The sequence below is a fragment of the Pan paniscus genome, chromosome 17, assembly GCF_029289425.2.
Source record: "Pan paniscus chromosome 17, NHGRI_mPanPan1-v2.0_pri, whole genome shotgun sequence".
NCBI classification, from domain to species: domain Eukaryota; kingdom Metazoa; phylum Chordata; class Mammalia; order Primates; family Hominidae; genus Pan; species Pan paniscus.
The window spans coordinates 74,679,260-74,698,529 of NC_073266.2; the positions used below are offsets into that span (position 1 = coordinate 74,679,260).

The following is a 19,270-nucleotide window of genomic DNA, read 5'->3' on the forward strand; positions in this document are numbered from 1 at the left end:
AGGATTCTCCGAGCCTCTATGAGCAAAAGTAGCCCACTCCCACCTTCAAGCAGAACTGGAACCTCTGAGGTTCCAGTATATTTACTCTTCTGAATTTTAGGATTAACTCCAGGAGTGGTAGCTGAAGCTGTCAGCAGCCAGAAACATTTCAATTTGAGTTGATTAGTCCAGTTTTTTCCTTTATCAGAAGTGGAGAGAAGTGGGCTGGAAAGGAGTGAATATGCAGAAAGTGCTTTGGTATTTGGGGAGGAGCTAAGAAAGGTATAAGTGATGTGGTCAAGGTGACTGGGAAGGAAACAGAACACAGAGCGTTAGGATGGGGGTGGAGGGGACACTAAAGATGTAGGAAGAGATGAAGGTAGAAAACACCAAAAGTTTTACCTGTAGAGATGTCACAAGAAGTATAGCAAAGACAAAGTCTTCCTGAGTCATAAAGGCAAGGGTCATCCCTACCCTTGAACAATACTGGTCTAGGTGCCTATGTAATACATGAGGAAAATTGATACTGATAAAGACTATTGACTGTTTCCTACCAGGTAATATTCAGAATGTCATCCCTCCTAGGCATCCTTGCATGTTAGAAGCTATGATATGAGATTATTGACAGAGTCTGTAATATTTTCTTGGTGAAATATACAATCTCTGAGTTATGCTAAGGATCATAGAACACTCTGGTATCTACATTTCAGAGTCTGACACTAGTGTGATTGTGGCTGTGGGATTAGTGGGTGGGAAGATGGTGTGATCTGTGTGATTGTGGGTGGGTGTGGTGGGGGAATGGATGTGGTCTGAGTTAGATGGCATGTGCCTGTGTGTATCTGTGTGTGTAGTTGCGGTGGGAGGCACTGGTTTGAATCAGCATGGGGCTTGCCTTGTCCGACAGGCAGCTGTCAGCCAAGGGGCACTTCCAGTTGTAATTGAGAAATGGCAGTGTGCTATCTCTCCCGGAGCGGGATGATAGTAATTAATTGTTCATTGATCCCTGCAGGTCAGCTAGAGGTCAGGGAAGTTACTCTAGTGGCCTTACAGTTTGCCAGGCAACCGGGAGCAGTGGTTTGAAGCCTCGGTGAGAGGTGAGAACTGTCCTGTGCCCTAAACCCTGATCCAAGGTGATGGGATAATTATGGTAACTTAATGTTTATGATTACAAATAATACACAAGTCAGCTATTCAGAAAAACCATGCCAGCACACTATTTAAGACTTGGGGAGGATGTGGAGAAAAGGTGTTTGACAGTGAACATTTTTCAGCACAGAATGGAACACTGCAATGTGATTGTTATTATCATCACTTTCAAAAGCTTAGGTAAGTGTCCCTCTGTGGGTGAGGCTGTGATTGGAGAACCCCATAGATCTCATCTTGGATCCACATAGGTGATTGCATTCTAAGAGAACTCCTGTGCAATCTGAAGGGCTCATGCACAGTGAGGGGATAAATGAAGACTCAGTTCAGGCTCCAGCATTTCTGCAAAGTCTTCTTCCATCTGCCACGTTCTCCCAGGCTTCAGTGTTCTCCAACACATGACAGGGACACCCTCCTTTCATCTATGCAATCTTTATTCTGCAAATATTAATGGTGCCTCTCTTTTGTTCCAGGCATCATGCTAGGTGTGCATGTTGCATCTAAGTTCCCATGGAGCTTGTGTATGTCCTCAATGGTTTTCTCTGTCAACATCTCCCCTCTCCAACTAGATTGTAAGCTTTTCAAAGGCTGGCCATGTTGCCTGTCTTAAACAACAGCCACAGCAAACATTTATTGAGTGTTAGAGTGGGCCAGGCACGTGGAAAGCTCCATAAAGCTTAGCACAGGGCCACATCGACTAGTCCCTCAATAAATATTGATTAATTTAAAAAAATACAGAACTGAATTGTCGAGCTGATCATGGGGATGGTGAGGAGCATAGGTAGGGGGTTGCTGTGGTGAAGTCTTGGTAGGTTCACTGTCTCCCGTGGGATGAGATTCAGAATACGTCCATCTGAGGCATCTGTACTTGTATGTCAGAAGCTATGGGGTGAGGTTATTGACAGAGTCTGTTGTGTAAACTTTCTTTGTGAAATATACTACCTTTAAGTTATGTTACGGCTTATAGAACAATCTGGTGTCTACATTTCAGGGGCATTTTAATTCAGGGAAGTGAGTGTTGGGGTGAAATCAGGGATCTGCTTTTCTTTTGAAATATTGATAGAAGGTTCTTTCTGTGCACCTGCACTTCTCTATTGGATGGCGCTGGATGTGGTTGCCTTTTGTGGCTCTTGGTTGCAATACAGTTCTCTTGTTGAAATGACCTCCTTCTGACTGACGCGTCTGCCCTAGGCTCATCAATGGCTACCAAAGCCAATGGACACCTTGTGGAACGTAGTGTGGCATTTCACCCATGGCCTTCATGAAATGTACCTTTTGCGGTCTATGATCCAAGGCTTTTGTAGTTTTCCCTCCATCTTTTTAGTGTTGTTCTCAGTCCCCCTCATGGGCTCTCCAGGTGTTCCTCTATCTCTTCTAAGTTCTCCATTGTAATTGCCACCTATAGTCTCTACCTTCAGTGAGATAGATGTCTCTCCCCAGCCCCTAGTCCTTGTTTCTTTGGACTTCATAGGCAGATGTCTGCACCTGAATAACCCATACCCATCTTAAACTAGTAAATAAAAATGGAATGCACGATCATGTCTCCGTCTCCCATCCTCACCTCTATACCTGTTCTCCATTTAGTAAATGGCACCTCCATGCACCTGCCCAAGTGAGAAGCCTGGGGGGTCATCCTTGACCCTCTCCTTTCCCTCGTCCCTCACCCAGTTGTTCTCCAATCCCTGGGATGAGTCTATCTCCTAAATATCTCTTGTATCCCTGTTACCTTCTTCACCTGCCAGGCCACCAAGATCATTCACTCCTCGCCATCTCCTTCTTAGGGCATTGAAATGGTTGCTGAAATTGTCTCCCTGTTTTCCCCTTGCCCACTGGCATTTGTTTCCCACCTCCCTCTTAGAGATCTTTTAAGAAATGCAGATTACGGTTCCCGCCTCACAATGCAAAGGTCAACGGTGACGCCATCTGGAGCGCGCTTGGAATCCAGCAGGCGGTTGCTGCCGCGTCTTCCACAACCTCCGCGGTCTGGAGCTGGCCTCCCCCACCGCCGCCCCAACCACCGGCCCCGCCGCCATCACCACCACCGTCACCTCCGCCGCTGCCTCCTTGGGGCCCTCCTCCTTCACCGCCCCCTTAGCCACCTCTACACATTCTAGGCTTTCTGTCCTGGAGAAGAAGCTATAATCGGTTTCCTTGTGGGCCCGGTGCGCAGCCATGGCGGACGGCGGCGGCGGCAGCGGCGGTGCGGACCCGGCCTCGACCCGGGCCAGCGGGGGCGGCGGCCCCATCGACCCGGCCTCGTTGCCCCCTGGCGACCCTCAGCTCATCGCTATCATCGTGGGGCAGCTCAAGAGCAGGGGCCTTTTTGACAGCTTCCGCCGGGACTGCAAGGCTGACGTGGACACCAAGCCAGCTTACCAAAACCTGAGCCAGAAAGCGGATAATTTTGTGTCGACACCTCTGGACAAGCAGGAATGGAATCCTCCAGCAAACGACAACCAACTGCACGATGGTCTGAGGCAGAGTGTGGTTCAGTCAGGGAGGTCAGAAGCTGGAGTGGACAGGATTAGTTCTCAGGTGGTGGATCCAAAACTAAACCACATCTTCAGGCCACAAATAGAACAAATAATTCATGAATTCCTGGTGGCCCAGAAAGAAGCAGCCGTGCCAGCACTCCCTCCAGAGCCAGAAGGCCAGGACCCTCCAGCTTCGTCTCAGGACACTTCCTAAGAATATGCCTGACAGCTTTTGAAAGCGCTATTTAATTTTTGGTGAAGAAATGGATTCGGTTACATAAGAGTGCAGTTTCAGATTGAAGATAGGCCAAGTTCATCACTGAGCTCAAGATTTCCACCTCGACCATGAGCAGTGACCAGATTGAAAGGGAAGCAAGTTCGCCAGAGAGAAAGTTGACCGTGTCGCCCCCCTGCATTGCGCTGCCATTTGGCCAGCCTTTCCAAGGGCATGACACCAAGCACACACTACAGAGAGGGAAACACTACCGCGACCCAGGATTGTTCTGAAACAGACATCTATACTTGAACTTGGAGACTGCACATGGATTTTAGGGTTTGTGCTCTGAGATAAATGAAAGCTACAGCGAGAGAACATAACCAATCCCAAAGACAATTTCAAAGAACAATGACAGTAAAGGTTAACTGGGAGGAATATTTGACAGTACTTATTTGATATTGTCTCTCAGAGTTGCAAACTAGATTGTACACAACATTAGTGTCAGATAGCTTTAAAGTTGTGACCTTCTTGTACATGAATCTTCTAGCCAGTTTCCTTTCCTTTGTAAGAGATAACAAAGCATGAAACCCTAGAATGAGTGAGAAGTTCAGACATTAGGTATAAGGAAACTCATTTGCAGACTCTCTGTTCAAGAATGCTTCCTGTCTTGCAGGGGCTAGTGAGTCTTGGGTGTGTTTATGTTATTCTCACATTTGTGTTTTATTTGAAAAGTGGATGGTCAATAAATGGCTTATCTTTCAACTGCAACAACAAAAAAGAAATGCAGATTTACATCCTTTTCCTCTTTAAGCTCCGTCAGTTTTCTGATATTTCTAGAAGGTCAGACACCTGGCATGGTTTATGAGGCCCGTGATAATGGGGCCCCTGGTCACCTCTGCTGCCCCATACACGGTCATTTCTCATATGACAACCATGCCCATGACTATCCTGGACACCCTGTGTTCCCTCTGCTCACTGTGAAGGGAATGCCCTCAACCACTCCTACCCTCCTTAAGACTCAGCTCCTGAGGAGCCACACATCATCTAAGCAGGAGTGACAGACTCCTTCCTCTGTGCTCCCATAGATCTCATAAGGGATGACCACACTTAGTATAGTAGCTAGGTCTAACGAAGCACTTGCTCTATTGCTCTACAGCTGGCAGTGTACTAAACGCTTAACTTCACTTACCGTAGTAAGTCCTCATGATCTAATTGAAGAAATCGTATCTTTATTCCCATTTTTATTCCCATTTATAAATGTAGAAACCAAAGCTCAGACACTGCCTAAGTGGTGGGGCTGGGGCTGAGCCTGTATTGAGCACAGAGCCCTCACTTTTAACCCTTTTAACCATGCTTTTAGCCACACCACCTCACCACAGTGAACTGTCCTTGCTTACAGATCTGTCATCCCCACTTAAATGTGAGCTTCCTCCAGGGCAGGGATTTGCTTTGTTCATTTCTTTTCCTTAACCCCAGTACCTAGCACATCACAGGAGCTCAGCAATTTGTAGAAAGAAACCAGTTCTGGATTTGTCTTTTCCAACATTTAATTTCTCAGATGGCAGTATTTATCATCTAAAAAGTGAACAAAAATTAATTTTGCATCTAGTGTCTACATGTCTAAGCAAGAAAGAGCTTTCTTATCCCTGGAGGTATTTTATCTGTAATGTTTACCTATGAGCTATTTTAAATGATTCTTCAAAATTTAGAGTCCAGAAGGTAGAAGACCATGTCCTTTCTGAAAATGTCCCTTCCTTTCCCAGGCACCAGGCTCTTTTTAAAATTAGCTTCTGAATATGAACAACCCAGCTCTTTAAAGTTTAATGTCCCAGCCATTTTAATTGTTTCTTTCAAAGTACAAAAGAGCAGCTGGGCCACATCGGCACTAATCACTTGCCAACTTTCCTTTTTACAAAAACAGCTAAGCTCTTTCTGAGATTTAAAATCACTTCATCTGAGACCCCAGCTTGGCACCTATCTTTGCACTAACATAAAAGGAACCTAATTTCTGCTTTTAAGAAATGTGTTGCGGAAGTGATTTTTGGTTTGGGGTTTGTTCTCCTTCTTCTTTTTAAAAATAACGTAATAAAGTGTAATACAACTTTTAAAGTTTTTTTTTCCTTTACCAGTTCTCTATTCTCCTTTTCTACTTGAATTGTCCTGAGACAGGTTGCCAGATAAAATACAGGTTGCTCAGCAAATGTGAATTTCAGAGAAACAACAGATACTCTCCTAGGGCATGGACCGTGCAATATTGGAAACATACTTGTATTAAAAAGTTATTTGTTGTTTATTTGAAATTCAAATTTACTGGGGCCCCATGCTTTAGTTTGCCAAATCTGCCAACCATAGCCTGAATGCTTCCCGTTCCCACCATGAGTTTGGCAAATGGAAAATGCTAACCTATGCGATGGACACTGCTGTATTCTGAAAATGAATATGTAAATAAATCAAAGTACCGTGACTTGAGAGAGCTCATTACGTGCGTGCATGCATGCCCACTGGTCCCTGCTAAATAATTCCCTTCTTGCAATCCAGAAGGATAAATAAATGTAATTTCTGGAATTCTATACATTCTTATCAATGAACTACAAGTATTTATTGAAAATGTCTATGTTTTGGGAAGACTTGGAGTCCAAAGGGGTAGGTGATACAGTCACTATCCCCAGAGTCACAGTTTAGTTTCATGAAGCAAGAAAGAAAATGATTTTAGTTGTAATCCTAATAATGAGTAAAGAGAGTTTCAGGGAAGGAATACAGCAGTAGACACCAGTGAGATAGAAAGAGCACGACAGAGAGAGACAGACAGAGGGAAAGAGACAGAGAAACAGAAATACAGAGACAAAGAAGAAACAGAGAAAAAGGGAGGGAGAGAGACAGAGACAAAGATATAGACAAACAGAGACAGAAAGAGGCAGAGAAGCAGATACAGAGAGAGAGAAACAGGGGCAGAGAGACTGAAAAAGAGACAGAGAGATGTGCGTGTTTCCTTTTTAAGCTGCAGGGCGACTCTTCCATTCCCCCTTCCTCCTCCCCCACTCAGATCTCTGGGCTGGGTGGGTCCTGGGGTCTGGGCGGAGTCAGCACCTGTCACAGGCACGCCCCCTGGGGCACCATTTGGCCCTGGGTCTGAAATTGATTCTTTCTGGATTTCAGGGCAGCAGCAGCAGGCAAGAGCTCGGCTGTCACTTCCAAGACTTTTATAGACTCTGACAGCAACGCTGCTCCTTGTCTTTTGTCTTTTGTATTCTGTTTGTGTTCAGCCTCTAATCCACGTGGGGAATAACATGCGGGCCTGCAGGGGAGGGTCTGCCTGTGGGCCATGTGCCAGCAGGACAATCTGCGGAGACTGGGAGGCCAGCTCCCCTCCCAGGCTTTCTTTTTGATTCACACACGTGCTCTGGGATCTCCTTTGCAGGAAATGATTTCTGGGCCCACCTCCTGGCAACTTGGAGGGCAAGGACCCTGCACCCCAGGCACTTCTAGGCTTGGGAAAATAAGTATCTAAGATAGGCAGGCCAGTGTAGAATGAGAGTTACAGAGGTGAGTACATGTGGCTTCATAGCAGGGAGTGTTTCCTAGGACTGAAGTGTCTTTGGGGTCTTTGAAGAGGAGAGATGTGAGTAGGACCTGGAAAGAAAGGATAGGCTAAGCTGGGATGGTGCCCCCAAAAGGCAAGGCCAAAGGAAGGCTCAGGAGAGAGGGTTGGGAATGGCAGGAGTGGCTGGCGGCAGGGAGCAAGTGGTTGGAGAATCTTCACACTCTGATTTGAATGGTTCCCCATGCAGGAAACCAGGGTGCATCTGAGGTTGAGGACTTCTCAAACTTGAGTGAGCATCAAGGTTAACCAGAGGGTGGTACTGATTGAAATACACATTACTGGGCCCACCCTTAGAGTTTCTGATGCAGTGGGTCTGGGGCGAGGCCTGAGACTCTGCATTTCTAACAAGGTTCCCAGTGATGCTGGTGCTGCTGCCCCAGGCAACCACACCTTGAGAACCATTGTGTAGCGGGCACTGCCCGGAAACCCAGAACCGCTTCCCTCTGCATCCATTCCCTCTCCACTTCCCGGAACTGGCTATTTTCCAGATTCTTACTAAACACAATAGGTGATGTTGACTAATTACCCATTTTTGTTTTGTTTTGTTGGGCAGGAAGAGAGGAGGAAGAAGATAAATTTACCAGGTTTCTTTTTCCATCTACTCAATCTTTGGAATTTCAGTTATCATTTCTTGGGTACTCTTCCCACCCCTACTGCCAATCCACAGATAATTATGAACAGCCAGCAGGTCTAAATCACTGCACTCGTCTCTCCTCTTCTTTGCCCCTCCAGTGAATGCACCAACAATGAGTGGCGACAGCAGATTTGGGCAGTTTCTAGGAAGCCTGATGGTTAAGCACATTCTTTCTGTTCCCCATCCCTTGGTGTGACTCAAAATCACAGAATCAGAAGAGGGAGAATGGGATTCTATTCAGATTGCAGCTTTAGCTCCATCATTGGTTGTGGGCAGCTATAGGTATAAGGGGTAGGCTCTATGACTGAGAAAATGAATGTCATTCAATGAGGGTCTCACTAGACCAAGGGGCAGTGGTGTGCGATCCAGCTGGAGCCCGTGTGGAAGGAGTTTGTGTTGCTGACTGGTGAGTGCCCATTGAAGAGTTGCCTGCTCAGTGATGTTTCAGTTGCATATTTCTTGCTGCTTCCTCTAAATTGTTTTTTTAAATCCTAGTCGTAAAAATCATCCTACCTCAAAAATATTAAACAGGTGCCAAAAATGGGGAACAATCACATGCCTTCTATTTTGGACAGCATGGAAGAGGAATTTTCCCCACTTTCCACAGCAGAGCATTTGAGCTGGAGCACCATTGCATGGTCTGGTAACCACCAGCTGTGGCTGTGCATGAACACAGCTAATCTGGCCTAAGTAAGAGGAGACCAAGAAAAGGGAAGCAATATTATTAGAAGTGGTATGAGAAAAGAGGCGGGAAGATCTCTGGGAGGTATCAGGAGTGCCATGGGCTAAGATGGGAAGGGGTTGGCAACCTACAGAGTATGGGCATGGAAGTCAGTTATCCAACGCTCTCTACTCTCAGGCCACATTCACAGTCCTCCCCAAGGCAAGCCAGGACAGACTCTGTAGAGCATCTCTGAAACCTCACCCAACTAGGAAGAAAGAAATCCCTCGCACGAAGAGTTCCAGTGATTTAATATGCACAGTAGGTTGCAGCTTAGCTCTCTTCGCCCTCAGCTCCCACTAAGATTTTTCTCTCCCTTGCCCACTCTTCTCCTTCGTTCCTCCCTGGTCCTTGATCTCTCAAGGCAGGCAGCCTCCTGCTATCTGGAGAGCTAGTAGCTGGGCTGTGAATGGGTTTGTGAGAACACGATTTCCTTCAGGATGGAAACAGATGATTTCCAGGTTTCTGGATTGTGGTGCTGTTGCACAGATCCTCTTTTTATATTCCTGTCCTGGACTGTAGATGGAACATAGGCTGAACGTGAATGGCAGGGAGTCAGTGGCATCCTCAACGTGGGAAGAGCCCTGTGCTGGGAGGCTGGAGACCTTGGCTCTGGTCACGGCCATCTACATAACCTGCCTGGGACCTTTGGCTGCCAACGTAGCCTCCTGGGCCTCAGTTTCGTCATCCTCCTGAAATGCTCACCTATGGCGCCCCCAGCAAAGAAGGCAACAGTTTTAAGATTCAACTTCTGAAATCCCCTATTGGGACCTGGAAGGGCTAGGTGAGGCCTTGGGCCCTCTCTTAGGAGCTCATGTTGATTCCTTAAGTTAGTTCATTGTATCCTGACACTGAGGGATGAGATCAACCAGTGCGTGGGTTGTAATGGCTGCATGTCCTCTTGAGAGGCCAGAGGATGGAGGCTAGTCGGGTGCTGGGGGATCAGGAAGCACCAGAGGCTGCGTTGAGGAAGGAGGTGCTGGATGGTCAGTGGACTTAGCACCTCTCCCTCCTCCCTTGTGGCTCCCACAAAATACCACCCTCCACCTGAGAAATGTCTACCCCAGAGAATGCATTGATTCTGAAATACTCTATTTCATTGTTTTTATTTGTCAGCATACCAAACAGACAACCATACTGAGTGAGAAAATAATTCCAGGCAAAGTTAAAAATACTTTTGGGGGTTAGCCTATACAGCTTATTGTGGATAAATATATTTCTTTTTCCCTTTTCAAGGATTGGAAATAGGCCATGGACTCTGGCTTTTGGGCCCATCCAGGGTCTGGGAAGCTCAGATTGGGAGGATAAATTTCTAGATGAAAAGCAGGAGGAAGGCTCCAGAGTAGAGAATGGTGGATTCTCATTTGGGGGCTCCTGCACCCATGGCTCACCTCTCTAGAGGCCTGTCCCCATTGTTGGTGCAGGGAGCGGTGGTCTGTGCAGGGCCACCACGCAGGGGCCCTTTGGGTAGTGGGCTTCCAGGCAGCCCTCCCTACTCTGGCACTTCCTACTTCAGCTGGTTCTTGGCACGCAGCCCTTCTCTCCAGATCTCTGACATAGGCTAATTGCTTGTAACAAAACTTGGCCTTAGAAATGTCAGGCATAATGGGAAGTGGGAGGAGGAGGAAGAAGAGAATCAAAAACAACAAGAGGAATTTGGCAGAAGCCACAGCAGAGGGTGCAGCCTCTGGGGCTCCCAGGGCCGGCCAGGTTCATTAACGGATGTGGATTTAGAAGGTCACCACCTTGTACAGGCAGTTGCTCCAGCCCGGCAGACGCCAGGTAGCAGCTGTCATGAGAACACCTTGGAAAGGGAAAGGAAGTGTCAGTGGGCCTCACAGCACTTCAGAGCCGCTCCGGGGCCTGGCCGAGGCTCCTGCCCTCCTCCAAATAGCAAAGTCAAACATTTATTAAGCCAGTTCCTTCCAGTCCGCTGGGCCCATTGCTGACAGGAGGGAGGTTCCTTCGAAAGCCTGGCCTTGACTCAGGAAGGCCATGGGGGCACTCTCGTGACCTCTTACCTCCTGCTGTGGCTGCTCTGGGGGGCACAGGACTGGCAGCTGAGAAAGGACAAGTGTGACCTTGGGTCTGCCCCCCAGACATGTTATTTTCAGTACTTTACTGATCTCTGTTTTTAGATCCTTGTTTTCACAGTCGTCCAAAAATCGGACAAAGCTGATTCTCACTAAAGCATTAATAACAATGGGATTTGGCTTCTGGAGTCTGTGCATTTTCAGTAGAAAGACCTGGCCAGGGGCACTGCCCCAGGCAAGGGGAAGCTGGGGCTTCTTGGCTCAGCCTCAGCTTCTTCCTTGGCTTTTCTGCCCCTTCTGCAGTGAGCCCAGCCCAACGCTAGCCCTGTGGGCTCTATGAGGCCCCAAGCTGGACCAGAGGGTGTGTGCGTTGCGGGGGACTGGGAGGAGTCTGATTCTCCCCATGCAGATGTCAAAGTCAAACATTTCTGAGGTCAGTTCTTTGCCCCTTTGCTGAAACCCTATTGTGTGTTCGGAGTCAGATCCTTGGCACACAGCTAAACCCACCCAGCTTGTATGCTGGGGTTCCAGGTGGATGGTGTGGAGATTCAAGGCCAGGCTGCCTGGGTTTTCTTTCTATCCCTGCCACCTCCCAGCTGGGCAAGTCACCTTCCCTCTTTATGCCTCAGTGTCCTCGCCTGTAAAATGGCGAGTACGTACCCACCTCGTGGAGTTATGATGAAGATTAAATGAGATGTGAAACACTGAAGAACAGGGTCTGGCACCAGCAAGTGTGATAGAAGAGTTTATTAGTAGTGTACATTGCTAATTGTCTGAAATCTTTGCACTCCAATTATTAAGGGCAGCTCTCCTTTCCCTAAAAACCCACTCTTAGGAGAGGACCTGATTGCACAGCATCATCCGGTGGGGATTTATTGAGCATCTACTGTGTGGTGTTAAGTGCAATGTACACAAAAAAGGGCAAGGCCTCCACAGATGCCAGCCTTCCAGCTTCCTTGATGGAAGCAGGCTTCGCACTCGGCTTCCAGCCAGCATGTGTTTGGAGAGCTCCCTGGGTGGTGAACAGGGCTGGGGCAGCCACAGGCTAGGAATGGGTGGAGGGCTCCATCCTGGCTGCTGTCAGGTGAGGGAGCCAGGCACTCCTCAGGATAAAAGTTGCTTTTTAAGGGTGAAAGAGACATATCAACTAAATTCAATATGTAGACTTTATTTGGATCTTGTTTTGAACAAACCAATCATAAAACCACATTTTTCAGATAACTGGGAAAATTTGATCACAGAAGGGTTGTTAGGTGTGACAGTGGTATTGTGGTTGTGTTTCAACAAGTCTTTCTTGATAAGAGAGACACTTTTAAGTGTTTATAGATGAAATAACACAATGTCTGCAATTTGCTTTAAAATACTTCAGTGGGGTTGAGAGGAGGAAGGATGTGACCAGAGTGATCAAACGTGGGTAATTGTTGAAGCTGGGTAACGCTGCAGGGGGATTTGTATCACAATTCCATTTTTGTGTCTTTGAGAATTTCCATAATAAAAAGTTAAAAATAAAAACACAATGGAGATGCAGCTGCTTTGGTCCAAGCAGGGCCCCATGTGACCCTCAAGCCTCATGGGTGGGCAAAGTCACCTGTTCCTTATACTTGTGGCCCCAGCCTAACCTCCTCCTCTTTGTCCTTACAGTGAGTGCACACTTCAACAGTGAAACTGGTGGCTATGGAGGCAGGAATTCAGATTTTTGAAGGAGATCTGCAAGGAAAACCTGGGGATGGGGAGGGTCCCATCTTCAGGCTGAGCTCCCCAGGCTGTGTGAGGCCTTCACTCTTGCCCCACTGACCTGGCACTACAAAGATTATCTGGGCCAAGGAATTGCTCTTTCACAGCCTTAGGCACATGCGAGGAAAGGCTTCTACTGCCTTAAAGGCCCCTGGGTCCCTCACCTCTGTCACTGTGCCATTTTCTCTAGAAAAGCCTATCACCGGAGTGGCGGGCAGTCCCATCCAAGCCCCAGGGAGGTCCTCCAGGCTTCCTTGCTGGAGGGATCCTTTTCCTGAATGTCTGGAGATCTCTAGTGCTTTGGAAGTATCTACTGCATATCTTAGATGCTGGCTCACACCCCCAGAACATCTCTAGAAAGTTACTGGAGATCTCTGTTCTTCTCCTTCTCTCCTTCTCTGAGCCTACTCCACATACTCCCATTTCAGAGCTTGGGAGAGCGGGCAATGTTTACCACTGTGCACAAGAAAACCCTACTGGGTTGAGGTGCACTGGAGGATCCATCTCAGAGGATTAGAGGTCTCCAAGCCAATACTACTATTAGGATTTGGAGGCACTCTTCTGTGACCTGATTTGTGTCATCCTGGACAATTCCTTCTACCTCTTTTGAATCCAACTGCTCTCCTTTGAAGGACTGGAGTGATAGGAGATCTGGCTGCAGGACTCTGACTGGTGGCCAGGAATCCTCACTCCCATGGTCCTTCAAGACTGAGAGTTGAGTGGTGCCCAGGTTAATGCTGCCCCTCATACACATGGCGAAAGGAGATGTGGGTTTTGATCAGGTCTGCCAGAGTCTGCATTCCAAAACCTTCCTAACAATCCTCTTGATGTCAACAAATCAATCAGCAAGGATCGGTTAAGCCAGCTGCTCCCGAGGCAGCTATATTTCTTGCCGTTTGGAATCTTATTCTGTCTACCTATAATTCTGGTTTCTCATATCATGCTAGCGGCAAGTGGAGGAGGGGGGCATGGACGGGAGGGAATTGAAGGTTGTCTGGCTGGAGCCCTTCCTAAGCAGTTGCTGGCAGTCTAGCCCAGGTCCCTCTGGCATTGGTTGTGTGTTCCCTTTGGTGTCTGGCAGAGTCACTACCCATAACCAGTTTGGTGTGGGGGTTACAAGGACTGCTGTGGAGCTTCTGGGGTCAGGACGCTTGGAGCCCACTCCCAGCTCAGCTGTTGACTAAGGTTCTACGTGCTATGGCTGCCATTTAACCTTTCTGGGCCTCAGTTTTCCCATTTGTGAAGTGAGGATAATAACATCCCCTACCTCAGAAAGTTTTTTGATAAGAATTAAATGAGTCAAGCTCTCAGAAAACTGCTGGCATGAGACAAGGGCTCAAAATCTCTCATTTGGGGTTACGACTACTCACTTGCTGCCTCCCTCATGCCCTGTGACTTCTGACTAACTGTCTCCAGCAGGTGAGATTGTGATGGGAGTGGAGGGTGCAGAGTTATTGCATGGTGGGAGAAAAAAGAAAGCAGTGTTAGTTATTTTATTAGATCGCAAGACAGGAAAGAAGCCTGCATCCTGAGTTCTACCCAACACCCCTGGGAGTAGCCCATCCCTGCATCTCTCCTTGGCCACAGTCCTAGGGCCATGTTCAGGGCAGGTCAGCTCTTTCTGCTGACTTCCGTATTAGGCCCCTCACCTAGCTACTGCCACTTAACTTTTTCCTTGGCAATTAATCCAAGAAAACTGCCTAGGAGGGAAATTTGTTTCCTTGAATGCCACATTTGCTAGGTGTCTATTTTGTGCTCCCACTTGGCCAGGTTCTGGGGACCCGTGAATGCATAAGACAGAGACCCAAAGTCTCCCCAGGCCTCAAAGTCTACCGGCCCCATAGCTCTCATCCTCCAGCCTCACCCTCTCCAACCCAGACATGCACCAAGCACCCTCACAGCCTTCACCCCTTCTCTCCCCTGAGCTCAGAGCCCTCTCCCCACCCACATAGATACACACGACTCCCTCCCTGGCTTCCTGCAGGTCTGTGTATGAAAGTCACCTCCTCAGAGAAACGTTCTCTGATTTCACTCTTTAAATCAACCCTCCACAATCTGGTCTGGTCCCTGCCTTTTGGTCTTCATGGAGCTCATCACTCACTACTTCACATTCCGTTATCTATTCATGGGATTTGCTTTTTATTTGTCTCTCCCAGAATTGAATAGATATCAGATATTCTTAACATTTTTGTGTTCCATGACCCCATTGATAGTCTGGGGGTCTGCAGATCATCCCTTTTTACAGTAAGGTTTTATAAATACATAAGACAAAACACATAGTATCACAAAAGAAACCAACTATATTGAAATATGGTTATCAAAATGTAAAAGAAATCTCAAATTTATGATACAAGGATTACATATGCTTATTTGTTAATACATAAAATAACAGAATCTAAAACTGGCCTCCCAATTTCTACTTTTAAGGTAATGCTATTTCCAATAAATATTTCTAAACCTATAAAAGAACTATAATGTGATATGAAAAGACTGATTTTTATTAATAACAAAGCCACAGGCACTGCTAATACTATTGTGGTTTGTTGCCTAAATTCATAATTGAAGAAAAATGCTACATTTTTGCAAGTTTAGTGAAAATGAAACTGCATTTTCTGCCCCACTCAAGTTCAAGATTCCCTTGAGTTCTTCAGGTCAGGTTGAGCTCTTTAGGCCACAGGTATTGTTTTCTCTCCTGCTAGCACCAAAAACCATGCCTGGAACATCACCGGTGCTCAATAAATATTTCTGGATGTTACAATCTGGTAGTTAAAGGGTTAAAATTCGTTCCCCAATTTTCACATTCATTTTAATAATAAAATGATAACAATACGTACTATGCAATGATTGCTTTCTGTATACCAGACCCTCCTTTATAAACATTATCTCATTTAATTCTTCTAATAACCCTGCAGTGTGTACTATTAATACTTTCATTCTGTGGGTATAGAAACTGAGACAAAGTTTAAGCAATCTGTCAAGGCCACACAGCTTATATTAGGACTCAGATCTGTCTGTTTTCTTAAACTATTAAGGTTAGCTTCCTGTGAGGGTCTCAGCCTCCAGGACTGGCCCACAGTTCCAACAGGTCCTTCCCTGGTCAACTTCATTGGGTAGAATTCACACCAGCTCTCTTCTACCCTGGTCCTCTTATGCTACCTGTGGTGCCAGCTGGGAGATCTTAACCACTCACCCAGCTTAACACAACTACCTAAAAGCTAATGACTCCCAGGCTGGTATTACCAGGATCAATTTCTCTTCTGCTCTCCAAATCTTAATGTCCACTCTCCCATTGAATTCCTTTGTCTAGATGGTCTTCATGCCTTTCTACATTAATGTAAGAGTCACCTTCACCACAAAGACTTTCCTGACTTTTCTCAGGTAGATCTGCCACATTGTGTCCCCATTGTTTTCTGCACACACCCTACCACTACTCCAGTAATATTGTATTTGTTTACATATCCTCCTCTCTTTACCATTCTGGCAGCTCCTTGATAACAGAGACTATTTCCATTTTGTCTCTAAATCCCTAGGACATAGTGCAATGTCTGACATAGTAGGAAAGTGTGAATGCTTGTTGAATGGGCAAATAGATGAATGAATGAATGAATTATATGCACCAATCATAGTCAACATTTGGCTGTTGTGTTCATTATTAATTGCATATAACCAAGTGTCCAATACCATTATGTGGCCCAAGAGAAATAGATTTTGAAGATGCAGAAACAGGTTCCACTTTATTTCCAAACCTGAAGTTAACCTGCAAGAAAAGTATCTAGAACTAGATCACAACAGGGTAAAATATCTATTTGTTTCAGTTCCTCAAATCAATTCAAACCCCGTTAATACTTAATTTAATTCACTGGCTTTTTAAACAAAGAACATTAACAGATATGTTATTAAGCTGTGGGGTCATTCATAATTGGTCATCTCTCTGTGAATTAAATTTTAAAAAGGAAAAGTAAAATCAAAGAATAATCAGATTTCCTATTTATGCAGGGCAACTAAGTTAAATTATATTTACTTTCTAAAAATAGATTATTTTCTTAAGAAACAAACATTTATTTTGATCTCAAGTGATCTCAATATATCTTATATAGAGTTAACAAATACATTCCAGGTAATAGTATTATAGACTTAATAGATTTAGCATGCATTTAATGATGTTTGAGTGTAGAGCACTGAGCTGAGACCTGAAGGAAAACAAAGATAGATTGAACACCGCCTCTTCCCTAAAAAGGAGCCTGGAAACAACAGAAGGGTGTAAGCCTCGAGGGATGGGCTGAGCTAAGCTGACGATGGAACTTATGCTTCAAGATATCAAGTACTGAGGCATTTTGAAGTCTTGGTCTAGTGGCATGTCTAATGGTGGAGAGGCCTCTTGGGTCTGCAGAGAAAGCAGGATGTGGGATAAAAGGCCACTTTAAAACCACACTTTCCTTATTAATTCCCAGCAGTGATGGGTACCTCGAGTGTGCCCCGATCGCCAGCTGCCATAAACAATACTGTGGTGAGCATGTGATGACTCTCAATCCAATGACTAGTGTTCTTATAAAGAGAGAAGAGGACACAGAGGTGTGAAGACAAAGGCAGGTGATGAATTGCCAGGAGCCACCAAAAGCTGGAAGACGCAGGGAAGATTTCTTCCTAACATGTAAACAGCACCAAAGGGATGGTGCTAAACCATTAATGAGAAATTTCCCCCATGATCCAATCACTCCCACCAGGCCCCACCTCCAATATTCCGGATTATAATTCGACATGAGATTGGGAAAGGGACACAGATCCAAACTATAGCAAGTATTGAAGAATTGGGGATCATATTTTAAAAACACCACAATCAGGATACCTGTCGTGGGTCCCTTTTTGCAATTAGTTGTCTCTTCTTGAAAGAAGACCTTTACCTTGCTGGTTCTAGGTTTTTTGCAAAGAAGATGAGGATATTGGGCCACATGGCTATCTAAGGATCTCTGATTCAATGTCCACACATCACCACAGTGTTTAGGTATAGGAAAACTCTGCTGTAAGAGTTGTTTTAGCTTTTCAGTGGTTATATTGTATTGAGATCCCTTCACACATGGCCGAATCCATGTCCTTGTGGAGCTTATTTAGCTCGGCTGCAGTTTTAGGTCTATTTCAGATATCCCCCTGAATTCTGAAGAGCGCAGGGGAGGCTAACTCCACTGCTGGGATGCAGGCTCCGTTGTGCTGCCATCCCCTCCCTTGGGCTGCCTTGCACAAGGACTCAATCATGGAGTAGCTTGCTCAGAATCTAAAAGAGTAGCTGCTTTCCTGTTCCATTAGCTTCTTCTCCAAGATCTGTCTAAGAGAGCATAAAATATCTTCAAGTTAGGGAAGGGTATAGACAAGAGATGGAGGGATTTGCTCAGTACCTTTTATTTCCTCACTACAGCAGATGGAAGAGATGCTGCTGCTTCTACCTTGTGATGCTAGAGGAACCAGGGAGATCAGGGAGGTTACTCCCTCACACCAAAACCTGGAACACAAGATGAGAAACTCTTACTTACCAAGACCTAATGTACACCTGTAAGATGAGATATGAAAATGAAGCACCTCCTAAACTACCAAGAGCAGGTGGATTAACTTGGATGTGATTGCAGAATCCACATGACAGATTCTATGCCTAACCATGATATAGGCTCAGAGTCATTTTCATTTTTTCCAATGGATGTTTGCAGGGCCCTCCTTCAGAGAGGGGTGATCAGAGGAGACAGGAAGAATAAGCTACGGAGAAGTGCTGACCTTGTTTATTGAGGAATTTCTGAGTGTACCGGAGGAATCACAACCCAGGGAGAAGTCAGACAGACATCTCAGAAAAAGGATGCTAACCAAAACAAGAAGGTTTTTACTGATCCTCTTCAATTCTCATTTGGATGTATAACTGTATCACTTACAAGTTCATCTTTCTTTACGTAATAGATGAGTTCCAAAGAAGTACTATGTAGAAATATTTTTCTAAGTATTTTATAACATTTTAATGTGCAATGAAAAGTGCTTATTTTAAAAAGGATTACTTGGTGCTGTTCTCATGATAGTAAGTGAGCTCTCTTGAGATCTTTTTGTTCAAAAGTGTGTGGCACCTCCACTCTCTCTCTCTTGCTCCTCCTCCTACCACATGACAGTGCTTGTTCCTGCTCGCCTTCTGCCTTGATTGTAAGTTTCCTGAGGCCTCCCCAGAGGCTGAGCCGATGCCAGTATCATGCTTCCCATACAGCCTGCAGAACCGTGACCCAATTAAACCTCTTTTCTTTATAAATTATCCAATCTCAGGTATGTCTTTATAGCAATGTGAACTCTCTTATTGAGAAGACATCTGTGTCCCTTCTCCTTGAATCTGGGCTCTGTGATTGATTGACCAATGGTATATGACAGAATTGACAGCATAGTAGGTTCCCAACCCAGGACTTTAAGAAACTGGCAGCTGCCACTTTCTGTCTCTTAGAACTCTTATTAGTGGAACCCAGCAACCATGCTGTGAGGAAGCCCAAGCAGCCCATGGAGAAGCTAATGTGGAGAGGAATTAATGTCCTTAGTTTTCAGCCCCGAGCTGAGCTCCCAGGCAATAGCAAGTCCCAATTTATCAGCCATGTGAGCAAGCCATTTTGGAAGTGAACCTTTCAGCTCCACTTCACCCCAGTACCACTTCATTCCAGCCCCAGTTGGTGCTTCATGGAGCAGAGGTGGGCCTTCCCTGCTAACCTCTGTTCAAATTGCAG

The 19,270-nt window shown here is 45.8% G+C and overlaps 1 protein-coding gene across 1 annotated transcript; it reads left to right on the forward strand.

Annotated features, from left to right (window-relative positions):
• The first annotated feature begins 3,054 nt into the window (after positions 1–3,054).
• On the forward strand, positions 3,055–18,550 carry BOD1L2 (biorientation of chromosomes in cell division 1 like 2). The gene has a single exon (XM_008952700.4). The coding sequence runs from the start codon at positions 3,295–3,297 to the stop codon at positions 3,808–3,810; it is 516 nt and encodes a 171-aa protein (XP_008950948.2). The 5' UTR covers positions 3,055–3,294; the 3' UTR covers positions 3,811–18,550.
• Positions 18,551–19,270: the final 720 nt, after the last annotated feature.